The 26,286-nt window shown below is 52.8% G+C and overlaps 1 protein-coding gene across 2 annotated transcripts in view; it reads left to right on the forward strand.

Annotated features, from left to right (window-relative positions):
• The window catches only part of ZFP64 (ZFP64 zinc finger protein), a 63,215-nt gene that overhangs the window by 35,062 nt on the left and 1,867 nt on the right, over positions 1 to 26,286 (forward strand). The window contains exons 1-4 of one of the 2 annotated variants that reach the window (XM_045832805.1): positions 9,882 to 10,308; positions 15,454 to 15,603; positions 15,832 to 15,894; positions 23,430 to 23,681. In XM_045832805.1, the coding sequence (XP_045688761.1) occupies positions 10,203 to 10,308; positions 15,454 to 15,603; positions 15,832 to 15,894; positions 23,430 to 23,681 (571 nt within the window). In that variant the 5' untranslated portion in view covers positions 9,882 to 10,202. Of the gene's footprint in view, positions 1 to 9,881; positions 10,309 to 15,453; positions 15,604 to 15,831; positions 15,895 to 23,429; positions 23,682 to 26,286 lie in introns of those variants that run through there. The other variant, XM_045832804.1, reaches the window with a different exon arrangement.

Genomic DNA, 26,286 nt, shown 5'->3' on the forward strand with positions numbered 1-26,286 from the left:
TCTACCACGGTTTATTTAGCAAGTGACCTATAAACAAACGCTTGGGTTATTTCTAGGTGTTTGCAATTTCGAAGAGTGCTGCAATGAATAACCTTGCAGACGGGTCATTGGGTGTGTGTGCCTGTGTATCTGTAGCATAAATTCCCAGAAGCCCTCCCCGTTTTAGTCACGTACACAGCCACCCTATTAGAATCCACATCCCCAGACTCCCTTGCAGCTACACGTGACCATGTGACTAAATTCCTGCCAATGGGACACAACCAAGAATGACACACACTCCTGGTCACCTCTGTAAAGGACAGCCGCTCACCCTCCTCTTCCTCTTTTCTCCTTGCCATGGGCTGGGTCACTGGTGTGGACCTTTACCTCAAGGAAAACACTCCAGGGGACAATAAAGCAATAAGCTAAGAAATGAGTCCCAAGATGGTCTCATGGAGTATCATCCAGCAGACATAAACCTCGACATAAACCTGTTTTATTTAACCTGTTTTAAACCTGCTTTTATTTGGTCTTCGTTAAATAGCCCAAAGCAATAGCCTAACTAAAGATGGGATCATTTTGTAGTATGGCTGAACTAAGTGTTGCAAACACACCCCTCCTGTCTCTTTTACAGATGTATCTCCAGCACACCTGCACAATGTAGGTATTCAATATAATCAATAAATTTGCAATGATCATTAGTCTATTTTAAAAGTTTTTTTTAAGATTCTATTTATTTATTTTAGAGAGGGAAGGGAGAGAGAAAGGGAGAGAGAGAAACATCAATGTGCGGTTGCTGGGGTCATGGCCTGCCACCCAGGCATGTGCCCTGACTGGGAATTGAACCTGCGACACTTTGGTTCGCAGCTTGCACTCAATCCACTGAGCTACGCCAGCCAGGGCTTAAAACAGTTTTAAAAGTTATTATAGTGTAAGGGTGGCAGGTAGATGACTGCCAATAATAATAATAATAATAATAATAATATTCTTTAAAATTTTATTTATTTATTTATTTTTAGAGAGGTGAAGGGGAAAAAGATTTTAGGGGGAGAAAGAGAGGAAAAGGAACATCAATGTGTGGTTGCCACTTGAGCACCGCCTACTGGGGACCTGGCCTGCAACCCAGGCATGTGCCCTGACCGGGAATCAAACCGGCGACCCTTTGGTTTGCAGTCTGGCACTCAGTCCACTGAACCGCACCAGCCAGCGTTAATAATAATAATATTGTTGATTATTTATTGTGTCACCCCTTTTACATATAGTCCCTTTTAAAACTCAGAAAAACCATTTGAGGTAGGTAGAATTATCATCCTCACTTTAGAGATCAGAAAGCTGAGTCTGAGGGAAGAGAAGACCTTGTTCAAGGCCACATATCCATGAAGAGCTGGACTCCGGTGAGGGAACACACGTGAAATGCCTTCTACAGTAGTGCTTAGCTACGGAGAACATCTGTGAATGTCCACTCTGTTCAGGGCCATTACCGCCACCACCACTGTCATGCTTCGTTGTTTCTAGGTAAGGAGAGGTAAAGAAACCTTCCCGAACCAGCCTAGGACTGGCCTCTGGACGTGTCTGAGATTCAAGGGGGAAAGAGGGGGAAGGAGGACTAGGAAATGATGCAATCATCTCCTGCTTGCCTCTACCTCCCACCCACCCCGCCCACCTACAGCCAGACTGCCGTTCACTAAAAGTCCATCTCTTTGCCTCCCGGCCCACGCACAAGCTATCCGCTCTGCCCAGAACCCCCTCACCTCGCTTTGTTTGCCTGCCCAAGACCTGTACATCCGGGGGTATGAATCCACCCCTTGCAGGAAGCTTTGCCCGACCACTGTGTGAACCTTTATTGCACTGTCTTGTTCACCTGGTACCCCCGCCTTCCTCTGTGACTCCCCTAAAAGCTTGCTGTTGCATTCCCAGAGGTTAGCGTAACACCTCACACCCAGATGGGACTCAATTACTGCTTGTCAAACAAATGAATGGCTCTGGAATGAACTCTAACAGAAGATGTCGGAGTCAGGGTGGGGGACTGTGGCCTAAGCCATGGAAAACGACTCTTGGTCTGGGAGATTCCGGTGTTGCTAGGAAGGGATCGGAAATGCATTTTTTCTCAGGAGTAGGTAAAACAACTGCCCACCTCAGGCCACCACCCCCCTGCCCCAGGTCTAGAAGCTTCGAATTTCTGTTCCTGGACAGCATTCCTTTGCAGTTCAGGACCTTTCAAACCTGCAGGACCCATCAGATGACGTGCAGGCTGTTTATTTTCTCTATAAATAGAGCCCCCGATCCACTCTGTTGCCCACCCAGGAGCCCCTGCCAGCATTTCTTTCCTTCATTTCAGATTCAGGAGCTGGACCTGGGGGAGGAGCAGAAAAGAAGGGAGGAGGAAGGGAGGTGTCTGTGTGCTGGTTATTTACATTTGCAACTGAGACTGTGCCCTAGTGGCCTTCCGACTAGCCTCCTTCTTTCATTTCAGAAGTTATATATGCTGGTGGGAACGTAAACTGATACAGCCGCGCTGGAAAACAGTTTGGCATCTCCTAGGAAAGCTGAGCGGGCGCACATGCTGTGATCCAGCTATCCCCCCCCCCACGCTGTGCCCCTCAGAGTCAGGACGCACGGGAGTCACCAGTGGGCCTCGCTGAAATGCAGATTCTGGCTCCAGTGTGTCTCCAGGTGTAACGTGGGCTCAGGTCACCTGGGAAGCTTGTTAAGAAGCAGATTCCGCCTTCTGTGTTTCCCAAACTTTAACGGGCAGAAGAATGATCTAGAGATCTTGTGAAATGCAGATTCTGGGCGTAGAGGAACTTCTCTGAGTGGATCAGGAGACCCGTGCAAGAATGTTTATAGCTACGCGGCTCGTGATGACCAACCTGGAAACCGCCCATGGGCAGTGGAGGTGTAGACAAAATTGGTGTAGTCATACTATTCACACACCGGAGGTCACGCGAGAGTGCAAACGAACAAGGGGCCGCTGCCGGCGGCCACCTGTTCCATCGCACAGACTAAAAGGAGGGAAGGAAAGAAAGAGGGAAGGAAAATTACTCATCCCATTCAACAAGTGGCCAGACTGAGCAGCATGTTATTTGGGTGACAAAACCCTTTTTAAATAATAATTACCTGGAATTAGAAATGGGGGCACAAAGTGGCAGGAGGGAGGGGAAGCTTTTGGATGGGAACGTGTGAGCAGTTTCTTGGGTACAGAGAATGTTCTAGATCTAAAGTTGGTGGCTACCTGTTTGTTTTATTCCTTATATTGCACATTTATGTTATACACTCTTGTATGTGTGCCAAATGTTATGATTTTTCAAATTTGAAAACTTGAAACATTGTAAAAAGGTCCCTAGCAAGATGGCAGCCACTCGGACAATTGCGTCACAAATATCGCTGTCCTGTCCTCTGGGATAACTCCCGTGACCGGGTCTCTGGTCCCCTGCACAGTCACAAGTTTGTGTGTGAGTGCACATATACAGGGCGGAGCAAAAGTAGGCTTATATGGATTGAGCACGGGCTGCAAATCAAAGCGTCTCAGGTTCGATTCTCAGTCAGGGCACATGCCTGGGTTGCAGGCCACAGCCCCCAGCAACCGCACATTGATGTTTCTCTCTCTCTCTCTTTCTCCCTCCCTTCCCTCTCTAAAAATAAATAAATAAAATCTTTTTTTGAAAAGTAGGCTTATAGTTATTCGTATGGAAAATAATGCAATATTAATAAATAATGATGCAAGAATAAACTGTTTTGTGTCCTCACCATGGCAAACATCCTGTATATGCATATGTTAACTTGTATAGAGATGCTGTTAGATATTTATGTGTTTATATGCATATAGACACACACAGTGTGATTCATGTACTTTCCTATCCTTCAAACATTTCACTTATTTATCTTGAAGAATAAGATTCCCTATCCATGCACATAGAAATACATTATTCTTTTTATGGTCATATAGAATTTATTCCACTATATGACAAAAACACAATTTAGTTACATATTACTTTTTAACTATAAAGTAGTATGTGAATACATTCCCTTTTTTTTAAGGAAGTATTATTTTTTTAAGATTTTATTTATTTATTTTTAGAGAGGGAAGGGAGGGAGAAAGAGAGAGAGAGAAACATCAATGTGTGGTTGCTGGGGGTCATGGCCTGCAACCCAGGCATGTGCCCTGACTGGGAATCGAACCTGCGACACTTTGGTTCGCACCCCGCGCTCAATCCACTGAGCTACGCCAGCCAGGGCAAAAGGAAGTATTATTGAGGATAATGTTCTCTTACATACACACAGAGAACCTCTGGTTCTTCAGGCCTTCCACCCCCACCTTACCCCATGCATAGCCAGTGGGATGCCCTCCAGTACCTTTTTATTCTGGGTTTTCATGTTTCCTCGCCAGAAATACGTATGGATTTGCCTGTGTTTACGTCTAGGTCGAACTTGCCTTTTTTCTTCAACGCAGCACCCCTGGAGCCCTAGCCGTGCTTGCGTCGGTAAATCTGGCGGACTGCTTTTATTTGCTGCTGGTATCCTATGGCGTGGCCAGACCTCACTTTAACCTAATCACTCCCCTACAGTCGGGCATTCAGTCTCTTTGTCAGTTGTTTTGTTTGTTTGTTTGTTTGTTTTTTTGCTGTGGCCATAGTGCCGCACAAACACCTTTGAACACAATCTCTCCTGCACACGGGAAGATGTTTCTCTGGAGAAGAATAGAGGGGAAGGAGAATTAATTGCTAGATCATTGGCAGGGCAATTTAAAAATTTACTGCCCAACTGCCCTCCAAAGCAGCTATAAACATTCACGCTTCCACTAGCAATGCATTAGCAGGCCAATTTCCCTGCCTCCTCCCAACAGGAGATGCTGTCAACCCTCTTAATTTTTATTGATCTGGTAGGTGAAAAATAAAAAGAGAGCGAGGAATTGATGGCTGTTTAATATTCACTCCCTTGTAATTAGCGAGGCTAAACACCTCTTGCACGTCTGTTGCCTGGGACCTGCCGTTAAACAAGATCTCCATTCTTCTGCCCATTAAAGTCTGAGAAGCACTGAAATCAGAATCCACTGCTTAACGAGGTCCCCAGGTGCTCCGTGTCCGAGTTAAATTTTGAGGCACACCGGAGTCAGAATCTGCATTTTAACAAGGTCCCCAGGTGCTTCTCCTGCGTGGTAAGTCTGGGAGGGCGGCGTGGGGGAGGGACAGCCGGATCATAGCCCATGCTCACCTTCCCTAACGCTAAAGCAAATCGCAACAGTATATCCGTCTATTTTACCTTGCATGTCTCTAATCACAAGTGAGCTTGGACATTCCTTTCATATTTGTATGAGCCGGATTTTTCTTTTCTGGAGCCAGCTAGTCAGTGAAGCTCACTTGACTTCGAACGCACCCAAGCCGGTCTCCTCTTTGCTGTCGTTTCCTCTCCCGGGAATGCCGCCATCCTGGTGCTTCCCGGGGGCGCCTGTGACAGCCAGGTTTTAGCTCGAAGGTCCCTGCTAGCCCAACTCAGGGACTCCCCCACACACCACCACCAACCACCCTGTGACTCTCCATCACTCCACCCCATTTTCTCTTAAAAAATTTTTTTATTTATTCATTTTTACAGAGGGGAAGGGAGGGAGAAAGAGGAGTGAAGCATCCATGTGTGGTTGCCTCTGGTGCACCCCCTGCTGGGGACCTGGCCCGCAACCCAGGCATGTGCCCTGACTGGGAATCGAACCAGCAACCCCTGGGTTCACAGGCTGCTGTTCAATCCACAGAGCCCCACCAGCCAGGGCCACCCCATTTCCTCTTGATCGCGCCGGCCGTCATTATCTGGAATGACCTTGTGCACTCGTGCATTCATGCGTGCGTTCCCTCATTCATTGTCAGCTCCTTCCTTCTGTGGCTGCCCTGCTGGGTCCCCTCCAGCTGGCGGGTCGCTCTACATCCGACACCCGGAGCACACCCGGGAAGTTGTGTGGGCTCAGAACATTATCGTCAGATGGGCAGACCAATGAGCTCCCGGCCAGTAGAGGAATAAGATCCGCTTCTGACGAGAGGCACACCCCGCTGGGGAATCCTTTATACCCAGGTAAACATCCACGTGTTCAGTCCTGTCCCCACCGTGGAGGACAGCGGCGGTGATGACAGAGGTCAGATGAGGTGGCCGAGGAGAGCACGGGACCCAGGCGGGGTGCTCACACCCCCGGGAGACCGGGGATAACCAGAGGGGCAATTATAACTTATTTTTATCTGTGTCTCTTGAAAAATAAAGCAATTACTTGAGCGATATTAAGGAGCAGTATTAGATTACTCATTATATGAAACCGGTGTGAAAGCGTGGGCAGCGTGCAGCTCGGAAGGGCTGGGAGACGTCGCCCCTGGCTTGTTTTCGCCCGATTTATGTCCACGCACAACAGTGGCTGTGGCCAGTTTCATGGGAACCACCAATGCTAGAGGGGCACTAGCTGTCCTTGTAGGAAACTGTAACTCGTACTGTACCGTCGCTAGTAATAACCGCCCACTCGCAGGGAGAACTGCCTCTGTACTGTGCGCCACTGCGTGTACTTGACCCAGAGGAACCCGTCCTCCCAACCGCCCTAGCCGTCAGCCTTGCCTTGTCATGGATGAGAGAAGTGGGGCGCAGAGCGGCCTCCCCCAGGCGACCGGGTCGCAGAGCCGGGATTCTCACTGAGGCTCCCCTGTGCTCTGGGTTATCACAGTGCCACCTCCGGAGTCGGGAATGCTCTGTAGCCGGCGTCCAGGAGGACCTGGTGGAGTTCAGAGCTGCACTGGCCACCTCTGGGCAAAATTACAGACATTCATTTTCTTCTACAAAATGACAAGCGCTAAAAACTTACTGACCTTCTCCATGGAGAAAGGGGACCACCTAACAACCATAATATATCAGGATAAAGGCGATACACAAAGAATGAGGAAGTGACTAGTTTGCAAGAGAAACATCCAACGGAGAAATGATTTTGAAATGCATGTTTGGCCTTGAGTCCCCTGTTAAGTGACTCTGTTGCTGAAAACGATGAAAAATTAGGACACAAAAACCTCCATGTGTGTGTTTCAACTGAGCGGCAGGGTGTCTGATCTGTTTACAAATTTTCCAGACAAGGAGCTCAGTGGGTTTGAAATCCGCGTTCAACACAGAGCGATGCATCCTCTTCAGCTGATCTGCAGAAGCCCCAGACTGGTGATCAGGAAAGGCGAAAATTTATAAGCTGGATAAAAAAAAAAAATCACCAGTGAATTTGTATAACTGGTGAACGGGGTGAAGAAAGGGAAATCATAGCTTATTAAGCACAGCCCGTGACACCTTGCTTTCATTTCAATCTCTATATCCTGAGTTATGTTTTTTCCATTTTTCAATCATGACCCTTGCAATCAAGCCATAAAAACCAAACATGGTATTAAACTGAATTTAGCCCCATACATTTGAATGCATGGAGGGTGAAATATTAAAACAATGCCTTCAAGAAATGAAACAGATTTCATCCATTGCTGTCATCATATTTGTGAAAAACATTTACTTGTTTTTGTCTTGAAACGCTGTGCACAGGGAACATGCACGATCCCCGTGAGATATTGTTGGGTATCAGGTCGGACGTGGCTCCACCCACCGTACTGCTCACACTGCAGGGCCAGCAGACATCAGGGCCGCTGCTGTGGCCTCTCTCAGTCACCTGCCACGTAGCCAATACGGACATTCACGTAAGAAACTTGGACACTTTTTAGAAAGAGCACAGGTCATGGTCACACTGTACACATGGCAGAGACCAGGAGACAGCCTGCGTGCCCGCCGGCAGGAGAGCGGGGGGACGAAATCTGGTGTGTCCACACCGTGCGATCTGACACATCGGTCGGCAGGGATGAACGCTAGTGACAGCAATGGACTGACAGGCGATCTTAGTAATCTGATAAATGTGGGAAAGGTAATTCCTAGAAGATGGCATACCCTTTCATGACGTTCTTTTAAAATTAAAATGACATAATTTTTAAGTATTTTTAAAAATTTTTCTTACTGATTTTAAAGAAGGTGAAGAAAGGGAGGGAGGAGAGAGGCAGAGAGAGAGAATATCCATTTGTTGTCCCACTTACTGATGCATTCGCTGGTTGCCCCTTGCATGTGCCCTGACCAGAGATCGAACCGAACCCTGGCGTACGTGGGCAACACTCTGACCCACTGACCTACCCAATCAGTGCCAAGTGGTATATATTTTTAAAGGATATTTGTAGGTACCAAAAAAAAACACAACACCCTTGCTAAAAAGCAAAAGCAAAGGAATAAAGATGCAGGGTTTAGGTTGAGGGCTATTACATCCGAGAAGGGGGTGGGAGTCGTAGGTTATGGTTACAGTCCTAGTTTTGGGGTGGTGGTTTCCCTGCTGTGTATTAGATCCCCATAAGACAAGGAACAAACCGGCAGCCAAATACAGGCCAGCGGCGGATCAGTAACAAGGTGTGGTGCGGCAAGGATTGATTAATCCCATTGCGTGCCCAGGAGCTGAAGCGGGAAGAGAGAACTCTGCCCAAACGCGTGCACTTCTCAGCGGTTCAAAGGTGTCAGACGTCACCCACCTTCCACTCCGGGTGCGCTCCCCCTTTCAGCTTCCCCAGAGGCAACCCCCGCCCCCAGTTTACCCAGTATCCTTCCGTGAGGTTCCCAAAGGAGACCCGGGGAACCCGAGCACAGATGGATGTTTCCAAACGGCATTGCTGTGCCGGCATTACGTTTCCGTGTAGCTACATGCACACCCCCAAGAAAACTTTTAAATCGCATAAGAAATTTTTTTTTTATTTAACCTCGAGGGACTTCACCTTCCATTTACACAAACATCCCTAAGAATCCAGCCACAGCTTGAAAATCAACCGGAAGGTCGAGGAAAACAGCTCAGTGTCGGAGAAGTGTAAAAACGCTCTTCTCGCAGGCCCTCCTCCCCCAGGGTTCGCCCACGGTGACCTCGCAGCGGGCGTTCTCCTGGACGCCGTGCAACCCCAGGGGGCCGGCACCAGCCGCAGCGGAAAACCCGCTGCCCCGCCCCCACCGCGGCGCCGTTGGAAATACAGATTCCCAGGCCCGCGCCCGGATTCAGAGCCGAACCTGGCCGGATCATTGTAAATAAGGTTCCACGTGATTCTCAGGCTCGGGCAAGCTCGGGCCACAGACCCGTCTTCGGGAATAACCCCACTGGGGAGGAAGTAAACACCTGGGGGGTGTGGGTTGGCCTTCTCGCTCCCTGTAAGACGCAGTTCACCTGGTGCGAGGAGGGGTTCCCCCTCCCCTCGGGCCTCACCGAAGCCCCAGCCAGTCTGAGCACGGACGCCAATTAGCGCACTCGCCCCCGCCCGCGTCCCCGCGGGACCGCGCCTCGCTCACCTGCTGGGCGGCGCCGCGCGCGTCGGCCCAGGGCCTTCTCCTGTGTGGCCTTGGACCCGGGGCGGCGCTGTGCGGCCCAACGGATTCCCGGACTCCGCCACCCGAAGCCAAAACTTTCAGAATCTGTGTATTTAATCGGTTTCTGCAGTTGGGGGCTCCCTGGCCTCGTTTACATTTTAAATTCGCCTGTACAGCCAAGGCTGGGAATCACGAGTAGAGGTCGTGCCTCGCAGCCTGGGCTGCCTCTCCCGACGACGTGGGGAGCTTTAAAGACCACAACCCCAGCGCCCGGGCTTCAGTCCCGGCCAATTAAGCCGGAGTGTGAAAGCGCGGCCCGCGTAACAGCGGCCGCCCGGGCTCCGCCCGGGAGCTCGGGGGGGCCCCCCACCCCAGACCCACTGAGTCAGAATCTGCATTTTAACGAGATCCCCAGTGAGTCCCGCGCACATTAAAGTTGGAGGCGAGCTGTGCTTCTGAAATTTTAATGGGCACACGAATCACCTGGGGATCTTGTTAAAATGCAGACATGGTTGCTCAAACTTGAACGCGCACACGAACCACCTGGGGAGCTTGTTAAAATGCAGATTCTGAAGCAGCGAGCCTGGGGTGGCGCCCGAGCTTCGGCATTTCCGACGAGCTCCGGGTTGGTGCGGGCGGCGAGGCCCGGGACCACGTTGCCCCAGGACCCTGAGGCCTTGGCTCTGGGCCAATCAGCCGTCAGGACTCGTGATAAATCGCCCTGCTCCGCTTCGGAGCAGAATTGCCAAGACATGCGCGCTCAGGCCGAGGGGGTGTAATTTCCGAACTCCGGGAATTGGCTGTATCAAGTAGGCCACTCGCAGGGACTTGCCGGGAGCCCGGATCGTTACGCCATGTCGCGGCGCAAGCAGACGAAGCCCCAGCACCTCCACTGCGAGGAGACGCAGCCTGCGCTCCGGGAACTGGCGGAGGCTGCCCGCGAGGTGGCCGGGGGGCCAGGTGAGTAGCGCCCCGGTCGTCCAGCCCGGGGGCCGGACGCTGTTTCTCGGGTGTTTCCGGACTCGCGCGAGTGCGAGGTCCCGGCACCAGGCGTGGAAGGGCGGATGAAGCTTTCGGCTTGAGTCCTGGCGCTCGGACCTCGGCGCCTCTGAGCCCTCCCCCCACTCCGTGAATTCATCCTCTTTGGGTAAATGACTCCGCTCTCCGCTTGAACCCCTCCAGCCGCTACCCGCCCCCCCCCCCCCGCCGCCAAACGCTTGTAAACGGCGGGCCATCTCCCAAACACGCTGCGAGGATGCTCTGAGACCCCTGCCCAGGCTGTCTTCCGGGCGTGTCGGAACTCGGGTCCCCGAGCTCCCTGGCGCTGGGCCGGGGCCAAGCGCCTGGAAAGTAGGCATTGAGACCGGCGCGCAGGGCCACCTCCTAGAGGATGGAGAAATGTCTGAGAAAGGGCCGAGCCTCAGCGGGCACACTGGGCTAAGTGCTGGGAAGGGACAGCAGCAGCCAAGGACAAAGTCCCAGCCCTGCTGGAGCTCCTGGCCCAGTAGGGACGAGAGAGACGGCACAGGAGCTGAAGCTGTGGGGTGTTGGGTGTTTAGGGGCGCGCGCTGGGGGGACATAAAAGCAGTGGAGGGAGTCAGGAGGCCTGAAGACGGGGGGGGGGCGGGGGGCTTTAAAATGCATTGTCCAAGCCAGGCCTCACCGAGGAGGGCACCGTCGAGTGAAACTGGAGGTGGTGAGGGAGCGAGCCCAGGAGATGGCCTCGGGGCAAGAGCGTTCCTGGCCGAGGGATCAGCGAGTGCAGAGGCGAGGGCGTCGGCGGGCTGGAACCTGCAGCGAGTCGGATGAGGTCGGAGAGGTGGTGGGGACGCCTGGCGGGGGGGGGGGGGGGTCCCTGCGGACTTGGCGTCTCACCCTGGAGAAGTGGGGCCGTTAGGGGGAGGGGACGTCTGGCAGGACAGTGCCACAGCTAAGACTTAGCGGGCTCCCCCAGGGCACCACGTGGCTGGGGAGGTCGGGGCAAAGCAGACAGACCCTCGGCTACCCTAACACCCCGGCAGTATTTCCCACCCTGTGGGCCCTGCACCCGCCGATTCCAAAGTGCCTGAGGGTCGGGAGCTTTGCTAACTGGTCCAATTTTAACCGCTACTCTCCGGTACCCGCACCCCCACCCCTTGGAATGTCGGGGGTGGAGTGAGGACGGGGAATCTGCATTTCTAAAGCGCTTCCCCGTCTGATTCCCTTGCACTCAGATTCAGACGGCGTAGCTTCCTACTTAATCTCCCCACCCCCTTCCCCCCTCCCCCCTCCCCCCCCCTCCGTGGTTAGCTGATACCTTTTCTTAGGAAGGAAGTGGGGAGAGGAGCTTCAGCTATCTTCTCCCCTTCCCCTGCATTTTCCTGGCCGGGGGTGGAGGGAAGCGGAGAGGGTTTTGGGTCTCCTCTCCGGGAAGACTCAGGCCCCCAGCAGCGGGGACATTGCTGACCACACACTCCAAAGGAGGTGGCCGAGGGCCAAAAGCTTAACCACGCCACTCCCGGATTAATAGTTTGTATTTGAAAGTAAGCTTGGCAGCCTGAATTACCATAACCAAAATACCGTAACTACCACTCTGTCCAAGGCCTAGAATGGGGGCAGGTGGCTTGGACCTGAATTGTCTTTCTGGGGCGGGGCCAGGGCTCCTCCTGATCCTCTGAAAGAGGAATTGGGGAGTTATTGGGGATGTTGACTCTTGGGGTGGGGGGGGAGCGATTATTGAAGACTTCCTGAATTACCCCACACTGCTTTTCAAAGTTCCTGCTGTGGGCTTCTTTTTATTCCTGCAAACAGCGCAGGTCCTGGGTTTGAAGGCGTTGGGGGGAGGGTGTTTTGCATTGTGCATTCCTGGGGTGCCCCCCAGGGGAGCAGGACACAATCAGAATCATGCCCCCAAACACACCACAACACCAGCCAGCCGTCAGTGCAGAGAAAACGCAGGCTTGCAGCTGGTGCGTTTTTCCACCTGTATTTTAGTCTGTGGTGCTGAGCCCGGGGCTTGCCTCCCGCCCCCCCAACCCCCAGTTGGGGCCATTCTCAGAAATGGCTTTGCCACCAGCGTAGCTTGTGGAGAAGGGGTAACAGAGCAAGTCCATGGGTAGGGGTTAATCCCCACCAGTAAAAAGTAAAGTCACTCGGGCAAGGAAACAACCGTACACGATAAGCATCTGCAGTTTCTCAAGGGGTTAGAAAACGCCCCCTGTGTTCAAGTGGCTCCTGTCCAGGGTGCCCCCTCCTTTCAGGACAGAAAGGTGTCTGCCCCGGCGCCACCTCGATACCTTTCCCAGGAGAGCGTGGGCTCCCGGGATCTGTCTAAAGGAGAAGGAGAGCCCCGCCCTTACATTCTACCTGGGAGGCCCGGGATACCTATGGGACCCTTTTGTTGATACCTGTAACCCATCTGTCTCCCGACTGCCTGTTTTTGCAGTTTGCACAATGCGTTTTCCCCTCCAGGAGTGTGTTGGCTCCCATGTATGCACACCAATGAAGAAAACGCACGATGTTTACTTTGTGCTGGCTTCGGTTCTTTCGCGGATGCTAAATCTAATAATCTTCATGTAAACCGATGAGTCAGGGGCTACATCCCCCCCTTACAGATGTGGCAACTGAGGGCCAGTGAAGTTTAGCTACCACACCTAGGGGCACACAGGTAATGATAGAACTGGAATTTGAAACTCACTAGCAGGCTTCCCAGTCGGTTCCCCAAACCAGTGAGCTTCACAGCCTCTCCCTGAGCTTTCAGCTTTCCCTCTCTCTCGGTTTCTGTGGGGTTAAGACGCTCAAAGAGTTTGACGGGCTTCTTCTTAAAATGGGAATTTCTAAGTACTACAAGGTTGTGTGCTTTCCTCTGAAGGGCATAGTGATGACCTTCAGATAGGATAACTGTGAGTCCTCGTCATCGGAGAACTTGAGCGTCTCCTCTGAGTCAGTGTCCGTCCTCCCAGTGCTGGAGTCCCCAGAGTGTGGTCCCCAGACCAGCAGCATCAGCGGGGAACTTGTTAGAAAAAATCCGGGCTCCACTCCAGACCTCCTGAATCGGGAGCTGGAGAGGTGGGGCCCAGACACCACCTGTGTCTCTGAACAAGCCCTCCGGGTGATTCCGGTGTGACGCAGGTGTGACGCGGTGTGGTGCGCAGCCGCTGGGGAAGCGGGGCTTGGAGCTGTGCTGCTCCCATCACGTGCGGAGGGATCCCCGAGGGACCTTGTTCAAGTGCGGGCTGCTTCTGTAGGGGACAGAGTCGGGGGTGGGGCCTGAGGTTCTGCTTTGCTAACTAGCTCCCAGTCAGGCCCTGTTAGTGTTCCGTGACCACCCTTTGACTGCCAGCGGTCTGGAGCCCAATGACAGTCACCTGGGCGGTGCTTTCCAGGGCAGGTTTCTGGGATCTCCCCTCCCCCACCCCCCTGGGAACTCACATTTAACCCACAATCCAGATGGTGCTGATCCAGGCACCGGGGCCGTCTGGGGCATCGTAGGGTGTTCAGTAACATCCCCAGCCTCTACCGGCTAGATGCCATTATCACGCACGTGATCCCGGCCGTCAGAAGTGTCCCCGGGCATTGCCAGATGTTCTCTGGGGACAGGAGGACCCCAGTTGCGAGCCACAGCACTGGGTCACTCGTTCGGGCCCTGTTCTGAGGGGCTGCCTGCACCAGGGCTGCTCGGGCGTGCTGGCGGCGGCCCTTTCTCCCGAAGTGTGTGCGGACCCGGCGTGGGCACCGTGCTGAGAGTTTACATCGTCCCTCTCTTCATGGCCCGACACGGGGCAGCGGCTCTTTGTCACAGCTCGGTAAATGGCTCCGAAGGGTTCGGCGAGCTGCCAGTAAGCGCACAGCTAATATCGGGGCGAAGCAAGCCCTGTGCCTAGAACGGAAGCCCTCACCCTGTGCCGCACACAACTCGTGGTCCTTTCCTTGGCACAGCCTGAAGGAAAGTCGAATGGACCTTCTGTGGCTGGGGCAAGCCACAAGTGCCAGACCTCAGCCTGTGATTCAGAAATTAGTCAAGGTTTTTTTTTGTTTTGTTTTGTTTTTTTAAGGACTTCAGCCATGCAGAGCACTGCTTTAGGATCACTTAATCTTTGTTACAGAAGTCCTTAAAACTACATGTTAGATCAAACCATGTGAAATTGTCGTCTGACCACTTGGGCCCGTGGAAACAGCGATTTTACGTGGTTCAACATTACTGCGAACAGAAGGACGCCCTGGGCCCCCAGGGACCCGTGGCTGGGCCACAGCGATGAATGACATGTGACCTGTCTTGCTCCTTCTGTACGACGGTCCCCCTGCCCTGGATTATTTTGAAACAAATCAGACCTATGTGCAGCTTATAAATATCTATCCCCACACTATGAGAAAGTTTTTAAAATTCTAATTTCATCTTCACACCTTAAAAAAAAATCCCTCATGAAACTTCCTGTTAGTGTTCAGCATCTCCCTGTCTTGAGTGGTTTTGCGGTATGTTTAAATCAGAACCCAAATCTGGACACGATAGGCCATCACGTCAAGCCTTTTGGCCCCTGGCTGTCCCCTCCCTTTCTCACATCACGGGTTGAAACACCTGCGCTTTGTCCTGGAGAGCAGTGAGGGTCGACGTGCAGCCTGCGACCTGTTACCGCTCGGGACAAAGCACGCTCAGCAGTCGAGAGTAAGCATTTTAAAATAGCGTGACGTCACCGTGACGCAGCTTTCTGTTCTCGCTGAGAGGAACGTCTGGGCTTCTATTTTCATCTCATTGCAACTTTCCTCGTAATTTGTGATTTATCTCCTCTTACACAACGGTGGCCCGGGATGGACCGGAAACGATCTTACAAACTCGGTGTCTGACGAGCGCTTTTGCAAAGGTTTACGGTCTGGATCTCTCCAGGCTCGTCCCTGCCATTAGACCGTGTTCTTTTGTCCCCACTGTTTCCTGGAAATGGGTCGCTAGAGGAAGATGGCTATTTGTGAGACCAAAACACACGTGGCTATCGGTTTTCAATGTGTGTTTGGTTTGCCTCTTTGGAGAGGCGAAGAAGGGAGGTGATGTAAGCACGCACCTGCTGTTACAAGGCTTGCCGCGGTGGCCACGTCTGAGAAATTCAGCAAAAGTTCTTTTTGTCTCCGTTTCAGCCTCGGAAGTAGATCATGGTGCTCCGAAACCAACGTGCCCCTCCACTGACAACAGTGACGCCCAGAAAGCCCCAGTCGCAGCCCCTCCCTCCGAGTCTAAGGAGCAGACAGCCACCCTGGGAGAGAGGACGTTCAACTGTTGCTACCCAGGTAAAGAGCACGCGGGAGCTGGCCAAGCCCTCCGGGCGCCGTTAGGCGGGCCCCGCGTGGGCCCACTCACCGACTGCCCGCGATTCTCTGCACGCACAGCCCGGAAAAGTCCTCTGTGGGTCCCTCAAGTGCTCAGCATGTGACTCATCGGAACCTCTGTTCATAGTAGCATCTCCTTTTTTGAGGTTGCATTCTAAGAAGAGCTGGGTTTTTTTCTTTCTCTTCTAGGTTGCCACTTCAAAACTGTGCATGGCATGAAAGATTTGGACCGCCACCTACGAATCCACACGGGTAGGTGTTCGTTCATTTGCTCAGAACTTTAGTGTAAAAAACAAACCAAAAATACTAGGGGTGCGGTGGGATCTGAATTAAATGCCGGGCATATAGTAGTGAGCAGGACAGGTAACTGTCTCTGCCTCATGAAACTTGGTCAAACAGGCAAAAATGGCAATGAACAGGTAAGGAGAAACTGCTAAAGGACCTATATTACAGGCATTTGACCTAGGCTACTCGTGAAAGGCTTTTCTGAAGAACAGAATCTTGACTTGAAGTATGAAAGATGGGAGAAAAGGAAGCGTGCCAGGCAGAGGGAACAGCAGGTGCAAAGGCTCGGAAGGAGCAAAACTGGGTACCAGGTGGTACGTGAACTTGAACACGGACCCTCCAGCCCTAGTCCAGCCTTCACATTACTGCAAATCCAGCCAATGTCTTTATTATAACCTAATGAGAAACCTTTACCCAGAGCTGATCAGCTAGCTAGTCTGCTCCTCAGAAATGTACTGAGATGGTTTTTTTCCCCTTTTCTTAAATAGGCGTGAGATGCAGTTGGAGAGGTGGTCAGAGGGAGGGCTGCACGAGGCTGTGGCTGTAGCAGCCTTAGAGAAAAGCAGTGAGGCTGCCTCTTGGAGGTGCCTTCCAAGCTGCAACCAGCTGCCCAGGACAGAGAGAGAAGAGGTGCTGGAGCGAAGGGACTTCCCCTGATCGGCAGCCGGGATCCGAGCACGGTGGCCGGGGCTGTCTCGTCCCTCTGTCCACCTGCTGTCTGTGGCCGCACTGACCTTGCAGGGGCATTATTGGGCAGTTGCTAGAGGCAATATGGTGCACACATCCCGAGATACTGACCCTCTGGCTTTTTACAGAACTTGGCCCACCTTTGTCTCTAGTGTAGACCTGTGCTAGGCTGCGTGAGTTAGGATACCGGTCTGTTTGGCTCTTACAGAAACCAAACTAAGCAGCTTAAACATTATCAGGTTCGTTTCTCCCAGGTGCAGCTTAAGCAGCAAGCAGTCCACAGCTGGTAGGCTGGCTCTGTCGTCCTTAACGTAGCGCTTCATCTCCGGGTCTGGACTCCTTAACCAGTGGGAAGGGGACGTGCAGGAGGAGGGGCTCCGGCCTCCCTCCCTCTAGCCCCAGAAGCAGCAAACCTTGTGGCCAGTGAGCTCTGAGCAGTGAGCTCTGAACCTAGAACTGGCCACATAAAGCATCTGGGGGGCGGGGGTGGACGAGGGGGGACTGGGGAATGGTTTCGAGAAAGGCAGCCACATGCCCAGCTCAAACTCTGCAGCTCCATCATTAAGACAGCTTTCTGGACAGGGGCCATGGTGCTGTGGGAATAAGAGAACAGAGAGTCCGTTCTCCCCGGGAAGGGTGGACCATGAAAAGCCTCTTAGCGAAAGGAATGGTCGGTCTTCACCTTGAAAGACAAGACTGCTGGGATGACGATGCTGTGCGAATCGCAGGAGCCACTTGAATTGCAGGAGCCACTTGCACGAAGACGAGACTCGTAAACAGGGCGGGTTTAGTTGTTCTCAGCTGCGGCCGCGCTACCGCCATCTAGTGGGTGGGGGCCCGAAGTGCTGCCGGAACTCTGCAGTGCACAGGCAGGCGCTGTCGGAAGCATTGTCAGGCCCTGGCCGAGAAAGAGACGCAGCAGCTGGATTAATGATATTTTGTTGAAGTAACACAGAGCACGGTGGGGGTACAGAAAGCGTAGGCAAGGCCCTGTCCTTGGTGGGTGCACGAAGGGAGGGGTGCAGACAGACTGCTCCTTGAATAGACGTGTACTCAGGCCCCTTCTCTGGGCCCGCGTCCGCGGTAACTCCTCCAGTTCTCCGAGTCTCCTGGCCAGTGAAAAGTAGGAGCAGGGGCTGGGACCCTCACAGCATCTCTCCTTCAGGACGTGACCCGGAAGTAGTGTCCCTTGCGATCAGTGACGTAGTGAGATCCAACCAATGGTGGCTTATAACCCCAGCCCGCCTCCGCCCCGCAACCCGGTGCGAATTAAGCACGGCGGCTGGCCCACGGCTTCCGGGACCGGGCGCTTATTTGGTTTCACGGACACCCCAGCGAGGCAGATGTCCCCGGCGCGGTCTGAGATGGCTGCCGCCGACCTCGAAGACGCCCCCGACATGTTAACCCACGTCACGTGGGCCAACGAACCCTTGAATCCGCGCGGCCAAGTGCGCAGCTACAAAGAGAAGGCTCTCCCACCGGGAAAGAAAACTGACACGTAGGCAAAAGGGCGACCCTGAGCTGGGAGCGGGAGGCAGGGTGGCCACGTGGGTGTACTTGACCTTTTTCGGTTCGCAGGCCGGCGCTCAGTCCACGGAGCCACACCAGCCAGGGCCAGGAGATCTTTATTTTTTAAAAATCCTCATCCGAGGATAGGTTGCTTGGTTTTTAGGGAGAAAAGCGGGGAAACACCCATTAGTTGCTGGCTCAATCCTTAGGCCTAGGTCAAACCTGCAGCCTTTTTGCTGGATGGGATGATGCTCCAACCAACTGAGCCACCCAGCCAGGGCATGTTGGTGACGGTTGAAGACTTGAGCCCCGCCCTGATCAGTGCGGGCTCAGCCCGACGTCATCCCACAAAGCAAAAGGTCACCAGTTTGACCCCTGGTCAGGGCATGTGCCTGGGTTGCCAGGGGCAAGCAATGGATGTTCCTCTCCTTCTCCCTCCTCCCCTCTCTCTAAAAATAAATAAGTAAAATCCTAAAACAAAAAAAAAGGCTGGAACCCAAATCTTTGCCAAATAAGTAGAACAGTGGTTCTCAACCCACTATTTTATCTGTAGTTGCAACATTAGCCATCTGAAACTTTAAAATATTTATTCGCTTAAAAATAACAGTAAGGCGTCCTGGCTGGCATAGCTCAGTGGATTGAGCTCGGGCTGCGAACCAAAGTATCGCAGATTCGATTCCCAGTCAGGGCACATGCCTGGGTTGCAGGCCTTGGCCCCCAGCAACTGCACATTGGTGTTTCTCTCTTTTTCTCCCTCCCTTCCCTCTCTAAAAATAAATAAAATCTTAAAAAAAAATAGGGAAACCTAAACAATTAGAAAAAAATAACAGTAAGCCCATTTTCTATTCCGAACCAGAAAGTGGTATTGTTTATACCTTCGCAGATCGCTCATGTCTTACTAGTCGGCTGCGTGGTCACGGCTGTTCCTGTCCACGGTCCACTGTTGTGTCATTTTGGTTGACGCCTGGGAAGAGCGTCTGGCCTCACATACAGGGTGGACAAAAGCAGGTTACAGTTGTGGGTACGGGAAACAGAGTTCATTCTTGTGCTGTTATTGACTAACTTGTATCCTTTTCCACACGAACCACCGCAGACCTATTTGTGCCCCACCCTGCATGTGATTGGAGTGGAGGGGTGTGGACAGCCTTCTCAGACCATTATTATTCTGTGGTGCTAGGTCACAGCCCGGCAGACAGTAGTTTCTTAACGATTAGTTGCTGGGTAGACCCTGCAGCCGCAGATCCGTAAACTTTCCGACTGTGAAGCTGAAACCCACGGGTCTGCTCTCCACTTTGAGCGCGCTGACCCAGGTTCTCGGTTTCTGGCGTCTCGTGCACAGTGCGGTGCGCTGAGCATCTGGAGAACGCTGGTTCGCCAACTGAGGTGATTCTTCCAAATGCCACTGTCCCGCAGGGAAAAATCTCTTTTAATATTACTAATCTCATTTTAAAAAACAAAAACAAACCACTAAGAACCAGGAAGCTGCACACAGACCGGCATTTTGCCAGCCCTGCTGTTCACACCCAGAGCCCACACGTCGCTGATGCAGTGTCGGCCACTCGCTTTGAAGTGGCAGCCTCCTGTAGCCAGTTCTGCCGAATTGCAGATCTAGGAAAAACCACAGTTTGTCCGTTGTCCTTGTCGAAAGGGCACTGCCTGGGTACAGTGGGCAGTGTGACAGCCCCCTGCCCAGCCACCACGCTCGTTCTGAAGACAACCCGTGGGTTGCAGCAGAAGCCACTTCTGCGAACTTCCCATTTCGTCACTGGACGTTGAGAAGGCCCGTTCAGGGGGAGAGATTTAGTCAGACGGTGAGACCGGCCCCCCTTGTTTGTTCCCTGGGTAGCGGGGCCCAGAAGGCCCCAAGGGCTGAGGTGCCAGCACACCTGCCCACCCTTGCTCCTGCGTCCGTGAGATTGTCCACGATGGAAAAGGCGAAGCCTGTCGTGGTGGGAGCGTGATGATACTTTTGACCGCAGACTCTTCCAGAAGAGTCTTGAGGACTCCCAGACTGCACTTGGAGGACCGGAGAGGTCGGGTGCCAGAGGCAGGTACAGGAGTGGCTGAGGACAGGCGTCTGTGCACCTAGATGCAGGCTCATTCTCAGCTTTCCTTGGGGAGCGTGGGAGAATCAGGCCTTGAACTTGGATTCAGTCTTTTTATAACCTGTGTTCTAAAGTCATGTGGGGCGAGGTGGGGCGTATAGATGTATATTTATGTCTTAAATTCGAGACTGTCTGTGATGGGGGAAGAAAGTTAAACTCAAATGCACAATAGAAACAGAGTGAGGAGTAGAGGAAGGAGGAGCAGGATAGAAAATGCTTTATTTCTATTTTCTCCTCCAGGTAAAATCTTAAGCAAGAAGCTACAGAAAAATCAATGTGTAAACAGTAAAATATCTGGATAGGTTTAAAAACAGCATCAATTTTCTCGTGGCTTTATACATTGAACATATATTGCTCCTTCACGTTTTTACCCCATCCCACTCAAAGGTGACTGCGTGGCATTGTTTGAAAGCCAACAACAACAGGACGAGGGTTTTTGCCCCCTCTGCTTCCATGCCCCGATCCCACCCGCCTTCCCGAGAGTAGAATCCATCTGGGAGAGAAGAGAAGGCGCAAAGGTACCCAGAAACCCTGGACAGCGAGCCCTTTGCTTTACCAGAAACTAAAACACCGTGAAGCTGTAAGGCAGACAGGGTAATGCAGCAGCTGCAAGAAACAGACATGGAACAGATTCCATAAACAGACCCCCGTGTGTGTGTGTGTGTGTGTGCGTGCGCAAACGTAAGGCTGCACCTCGGGTTGGAGGAGGCGCAGGTGAGCTCGGAGGTGCAGTGTCCGGACGAAGGTCATTGCCTCTCCCCTCCTCAGTCACCAATTCCAAGCGCAGGAAGGAAGTTAGGTATGGAAGTCTCTAATGCGTTCAGAAAGGTAGGGCATATGCGTGGTGTAAGTGGACAGTTAAAACCACAAAGACAGGCCAATGTGACTTGAGTTAAAACTTACAACGAGACACCAAGTTCAGACAGGTGTCCCACAGGAAGAAATCTGCCACGTGGGCCAGAGTGAATCTTCAGCCCACGCGTGTATTCCTACGAGTCCAAGACGACCCGGTGGGAAGGATGTCAATGCCAGCATTCACATGAAAAGCCCGTGCATGGCAAAGTGAAATGCAACACAAACACTGTGTTCTTTTTGCCGGGCGGGCTGTGTTAGCCCAGTGAGTCAGAACACCAGTGTCACCTGGCATTGGATTTGACCGTCGCCGTACTCTGCCTCCCCTCCTCCCCACCCCCGGGCTGACCGCTTGTCTGCTGTGGGCTCCGGGCGGTTTCCTAAAGCGTTCGGACCCCTCCCAGAATGTTTTTAAATGTGGTGAAGTCGCATTAAAAAACTACATCTCAGCACAGTGGCCGTCTCGGGGTGTGGTCATGGGGAGGAACCTGGTGGGGCGCTGAGGGAAGCAAAGCCACTTGCAGGAGGATTCGAGGCTTCTCTCCAGGCCCCTTGCCATCCCCTTGTCTACTTTAATTGCTCAAGTCTTTCTTTTGGATTTTCCGAGTTCTGACTTCCCACTTGACCTTGAGTGCCTGGGTCTGCAGGTCTGGGTGGAAGAGGAGCAGGAAGAGCGAGCCGCCCCCTCTTAGTCTTTAAAAGGAATGCTTTGACGTCACCATCTCCAGTCAGGGATGGTGGCCGGACGTCAGACGTCTTGCTCCTCTTAAGATGGTCCTGTGGGATTTATCTAGCCTCCCGAAGGAGAGCAACTTGCCTGTTTGTGTTTTTAACATCACTCTGTGTAATTTCATTTGGCTTTGATTTCCAAGGTAATCTTGCACGAAGTGAGTTGAGGCTTTTTTTTTTTAATAATCTTTCGCTGTGTTATGGAACAGTGACGGAATGTGGAAGCACTTCGAGGAGATTTGATAGGACACACCCGCAGTGCTCGCTGCACTTGCGGGTTTTCTCAGAAGCCGATGGGGTATAGATTAGGCTGTGTCCCGGTGTCATTCTTCCCCCCCGCCCCGCCCCCAGGTCGGCCACAGCTCTGTGCATGAGGGTGGGGCGGCCTCTGCCTGGAATCAGGAACACGACCGATACAGGCATTCTTGGCCTTTTGTCTGCCGTGGACTCCGGGCAGTTCCGTAAGGCGTTCGGACTCCTCCCGGCATGTTTTTAAACGTCTTAAATCACATTAAAAACTACACCTCAGCTCAGTTGCTGTCGAAGTGTTAGATGTGTGGTGTTTCAGTAACTGAGCCCTGGCGACCCAAAGTGTGGCGAGGACCAGGAAGGTCAGCCTCCCCTGGGAACATGTTAGAGATGCAGAGTCTCGGGCCCCGCCCAGAACCCTGTCCTGCTCTTTGTCTTTACAAGTTCAGCCTGAGAAATGGGGAGGTACCAGCCCAAGGGCACAAGACTTCCAGTGACAAGGCGAGTATGTTCTAGGGATCCGAGGTGCAGCCTGGCGCCTGTAGTGAACAAGACTGTGTTGTGTGCTACCTATGTGACAGTTGCCAGGAGAGTGGATCTTAAATGTTCTCACCACCGAAAAAGTAATTCTCGGGGGCGATGGAGGTGTCCGCCACGATAAGGTCAATCGTTTCTCCAGGCAGTGAGTTGAGTGGATGCAGGCGTGTCCCCGGTTCCGGCTTGCCCCGAGCATTGGTCCCTGGGCGGAACGACTTGTATCTGGACGTGACCGGCCTCAGGGGTCGTAGGGGAGGAGAGGAACGCTCTATCTGGTGAAGGTGTTCTGGGCGTGGGGTTCTCTCTCTCCCGGGGTGTCTCTAGCTGCTTGGGGCCTTCGCGGCGTTTCTCCGGTCTGAGCACCCTCCTTCCCTGCTAGCTGGGGGCGAGGAGGCTGTGGGGGAGCAGCACCCACCGCCGCATGCGGGTGGGTGCAGGGAAGGGAGGGTCCCACTGACCGTTCTTCATGTGGTCCCTCAACTAGTGAGCCCCACAGCTGTTCCGAGACCCCGAGACCTGCCACTTGGGATCCTGAGTGCTATCTGGCCACTCCCATTTTCCCGATGGGGCTGGCTTGGCCTGTGATTTTCTCCTCCAGCCTGGCTTTTATCGACTCAGTCCCTGAGGGTTCTTCATCATTCCCGGCCCCTCTGTGAAGGGCAGGCCTTCGCACCTCCCCGGGGGATCATCTAGAGTCCAGTGTCTCTATGTCCGGGCGTTGGGGCAGCAGGAAGAGGCAACCCATATGCGCCCAGGCTACCATTTAGGTCAAATCTCTCTGTGGCCACCTTCCCGAGCAGCCCGTAAAACTCTGACTCTCTCGTGTATCCGAAGGAGACAAGCCCCACAAGTGCGAGTTCTGCGACAAGTGCTTCAGCCGCAAGGACAACCTGACCATGCACATGCGCTGCCACACCAGCGTGAAGCCCCACAAGTGCCACCTGTGCGACTACGCCGCCGTGGACAGCAGCAGCCTCAAGAAGCACCTGCGCATCCACTCGGACGAGCGGCCGTACCAGTGCCAGCTGTGCCCCTACGCCAGCCGCAACTCCAGCCAGCTCACCGTGCACCTGCGCTCCCACACAGGTGAGGCCTTGGCCCCGAGACCGCGGGGCCTGGCGCGGTCTCCAGGGTTTCCGCCTTCGGGTACCAGAAGCGAAAGCGAGTTGAATAACGTGGTGGTTAAGAAATTGGACATCTCTGTGGTGGTTGTGAAGCTTGTGTGTTTTTTCGTGTGCCGGGGCAGTGGTTTTTAGTAAAACCTGAAAATCTGACAGTGGGGGATGAGCAGCCAGTGCAGCGGTCGAGAAGCGGAGAGGTGTCTTGAGTGATCCGGTGTGTAAAGTGGGTGTTTCGGTCATTTCACCTGAACGCTGGTTGCACAGCTTCTAGTTCAGAACCACGTAGCAGAATCAGTTGGGTGTTACTGCAGCTCACACACTTCTAGTTCTAGAAATTAGACTTTGCAAAGAGCAAAGTCTCTGCTCTTCTTTGTGAGGCGCCACTGAAATAACGGTCCATCCATGGGCAGGCCCAGCCAGCCCGGGTGGTACAGAAAATGGGGGCTGGGAGGCCCATAAGGAGGTTCATAAAATGAGAATTTTCCGTGAATTCGTGGAAGACGGCCAGCAGAAGCAAATATGCTGGTGTCTAAAACTGAGTCGAGAAAGCTGTCCCGACAGACAAAGGGGAGGCAGCCGGTCCGGCCAGCGTCCGGCCGTCCTGAGCGTTCTGGACTCGGAACCGGCTCGTAGCCTGCCGGGGCCACGGAGCTCCGAGAAGCCGAAGCCTGCTGGCAGAGTGGCCCCAACTCCCAAGCAGGTGCCGCCTGTGGCCCCTGTGTCTGATCCTTACACCAGCCCACTCTTCCTACACAAACTGTCAGCCGTGGGCTCGGCGTCATTTGTGGGAAACGGTGGCATCAAAAGCGCCGAGTCTAGCAGGTAGCTGCTCCCGGAGTTGCTAACAGAGCATTCGGGCGACAGACAACAGTTTTTCAGTTCTGATTGGTGTCTACCCACTGGCAGAAATGTCACAACCCAGAAGTGGTCTTATGAAAAGGCAGTAAGAACAAAGAGGTGTGAATGAAAACTAGGATTGCTGGCTATAAAGTTTAAAAAAAAAATTTCAGAGATCAAGAAAAAAAATATTGAGTTGGAGAACTAAAAAATAATGAGGAGCTGGATGTCTGATCGCTGGCGAGTTCTAGGCAGAGAAGAAAGCAGACGTGAGAGAATGAGGTGAGGAAAAGAGTCTCACGATTCTAAGGGGCCGTGGGGGTGGGAGGGCTCCCGCGGGGCCCGCAGAGCCAGGGCGGCCGGTGGCTGGAGCAGGCTGTGCCCGAGAGGGCTCCTCAGTACCAGTGGCTCCCGGGAGACCAAGGAACAGTGCCCTCGAAGCTGGAAAATCATTCTGAGCGCAGAATCTTATGCCCGGCCAGACTCTTTCAAGTAGGAAAGCAGAATAGACACAGGTGTATGCAAGGACTCGGGTTTTTCTCTAAGCCACCATTCTCGTGGAAGGTACTAGAAGCCCAGCTCTAGCAAAAGAAGGGAGAAAGCATTGGACGTGATGTGGGGGTATCTGTCGCTAACTGGGATTGCAATGAAGGGAAGCATCGGGATGATACTGGTGTGGGAGGTTAAGAGAAAAGAATTAGCAAGTCAGAAATCCCATGTTACTGCTTATTACGTAGTTAGGAGGCTGGACAAGTAGAGATCATCATGAGATCCTTTTTCCTCAAGAAATGCCCAGTCTAGTCAAGGAGCGTGCATGGTAAAACAGGGCCCGAAATGAGCAGGTTAGGAAGAGAGGATCCATTTTGACCTTGGTGCTAGCAGCAACACGGTCAGCTGGCCCAGCTGTGGCAGTGACCCTGAAGGAGGAGGGACACAATCCTGGCGCAGTCGTTGGCTCTGATACCCAGTTGTAACATAACTTACTTCTGCAGCAGGTCCTCTGATAACATTGTTTCACTCGACATTGACGGGAGCGGAGCTCTGTAGCCCGTGCAGGAGTTGGTCTCTATATTATACGCCATTCCGCCTAAAGTCAAAGAACCCGCTGACCACGTTAAGAGAGGACTTGGTGGAGCTTGACTCTCACGTTGCAAACAGCTAGTTCAGGCCCGAGAAGTCAGGGGTTGCAATGCAAGTGTTACTGAAGTGAAATGTGAAAATGGAGCTGTTTCTGACCAGAGGAGGGAGTCCCGAGAACTAGCCGCCTAAGCTGGTGGACTGAAAGTTGTGGGGCTGCCACCCAGTTTAGAGGTAATGCTGGAAGGATAACATCGCAGGCAGCAATGCAGGGGGTCGGGACGCTCACGGAGCGTGAGTAAAGGAGCCTCATCTTGGCCTGTGGTCACTGCCGACGATGTTTATAAAGTAACAACCTCCCAAAGACCTGAAAAAACCCTTCCCAGCGCCTCCAGGGGTGCGGAGGCGGCTCTGGCTTTTCAACGTTGGTCCCCTGCAGCCCTGAATTGTGTTACTTTCCTAAATACAATTCAGTCTTGTGGTTGTAAAACTGACACTTTGACTAGTAACACAAGCCAAGTATCCAATGTAATTGGCTTAAACGCTAGAGGAAGCGGGTTTCTGAATCTGAGCTGGATTTGGAGCAGTTGTTTGTAACATTGTATGCACCTCGTCCTTCTTCCCCGTTCAGTTTTGGGGATGTCGGGTTAAATGGG

The sequence above is a fragment of the Phyllostomus hastatus genome, unplaced genomic scaffold (genome assembly GCF_019186645.2).
Source record: "Phyllostomus hastatus isolate PE091 unplaced genomic scaffold, TTU_PhHast_1.1 phas_contig_17, whole genome shotgun sequence".
NCBI lineage: Eukaryota > Metazoa > Chordata > Mammalia > Chiroptera > Phyllostomidae > Phyllostomus > Phyllostomus hastatus.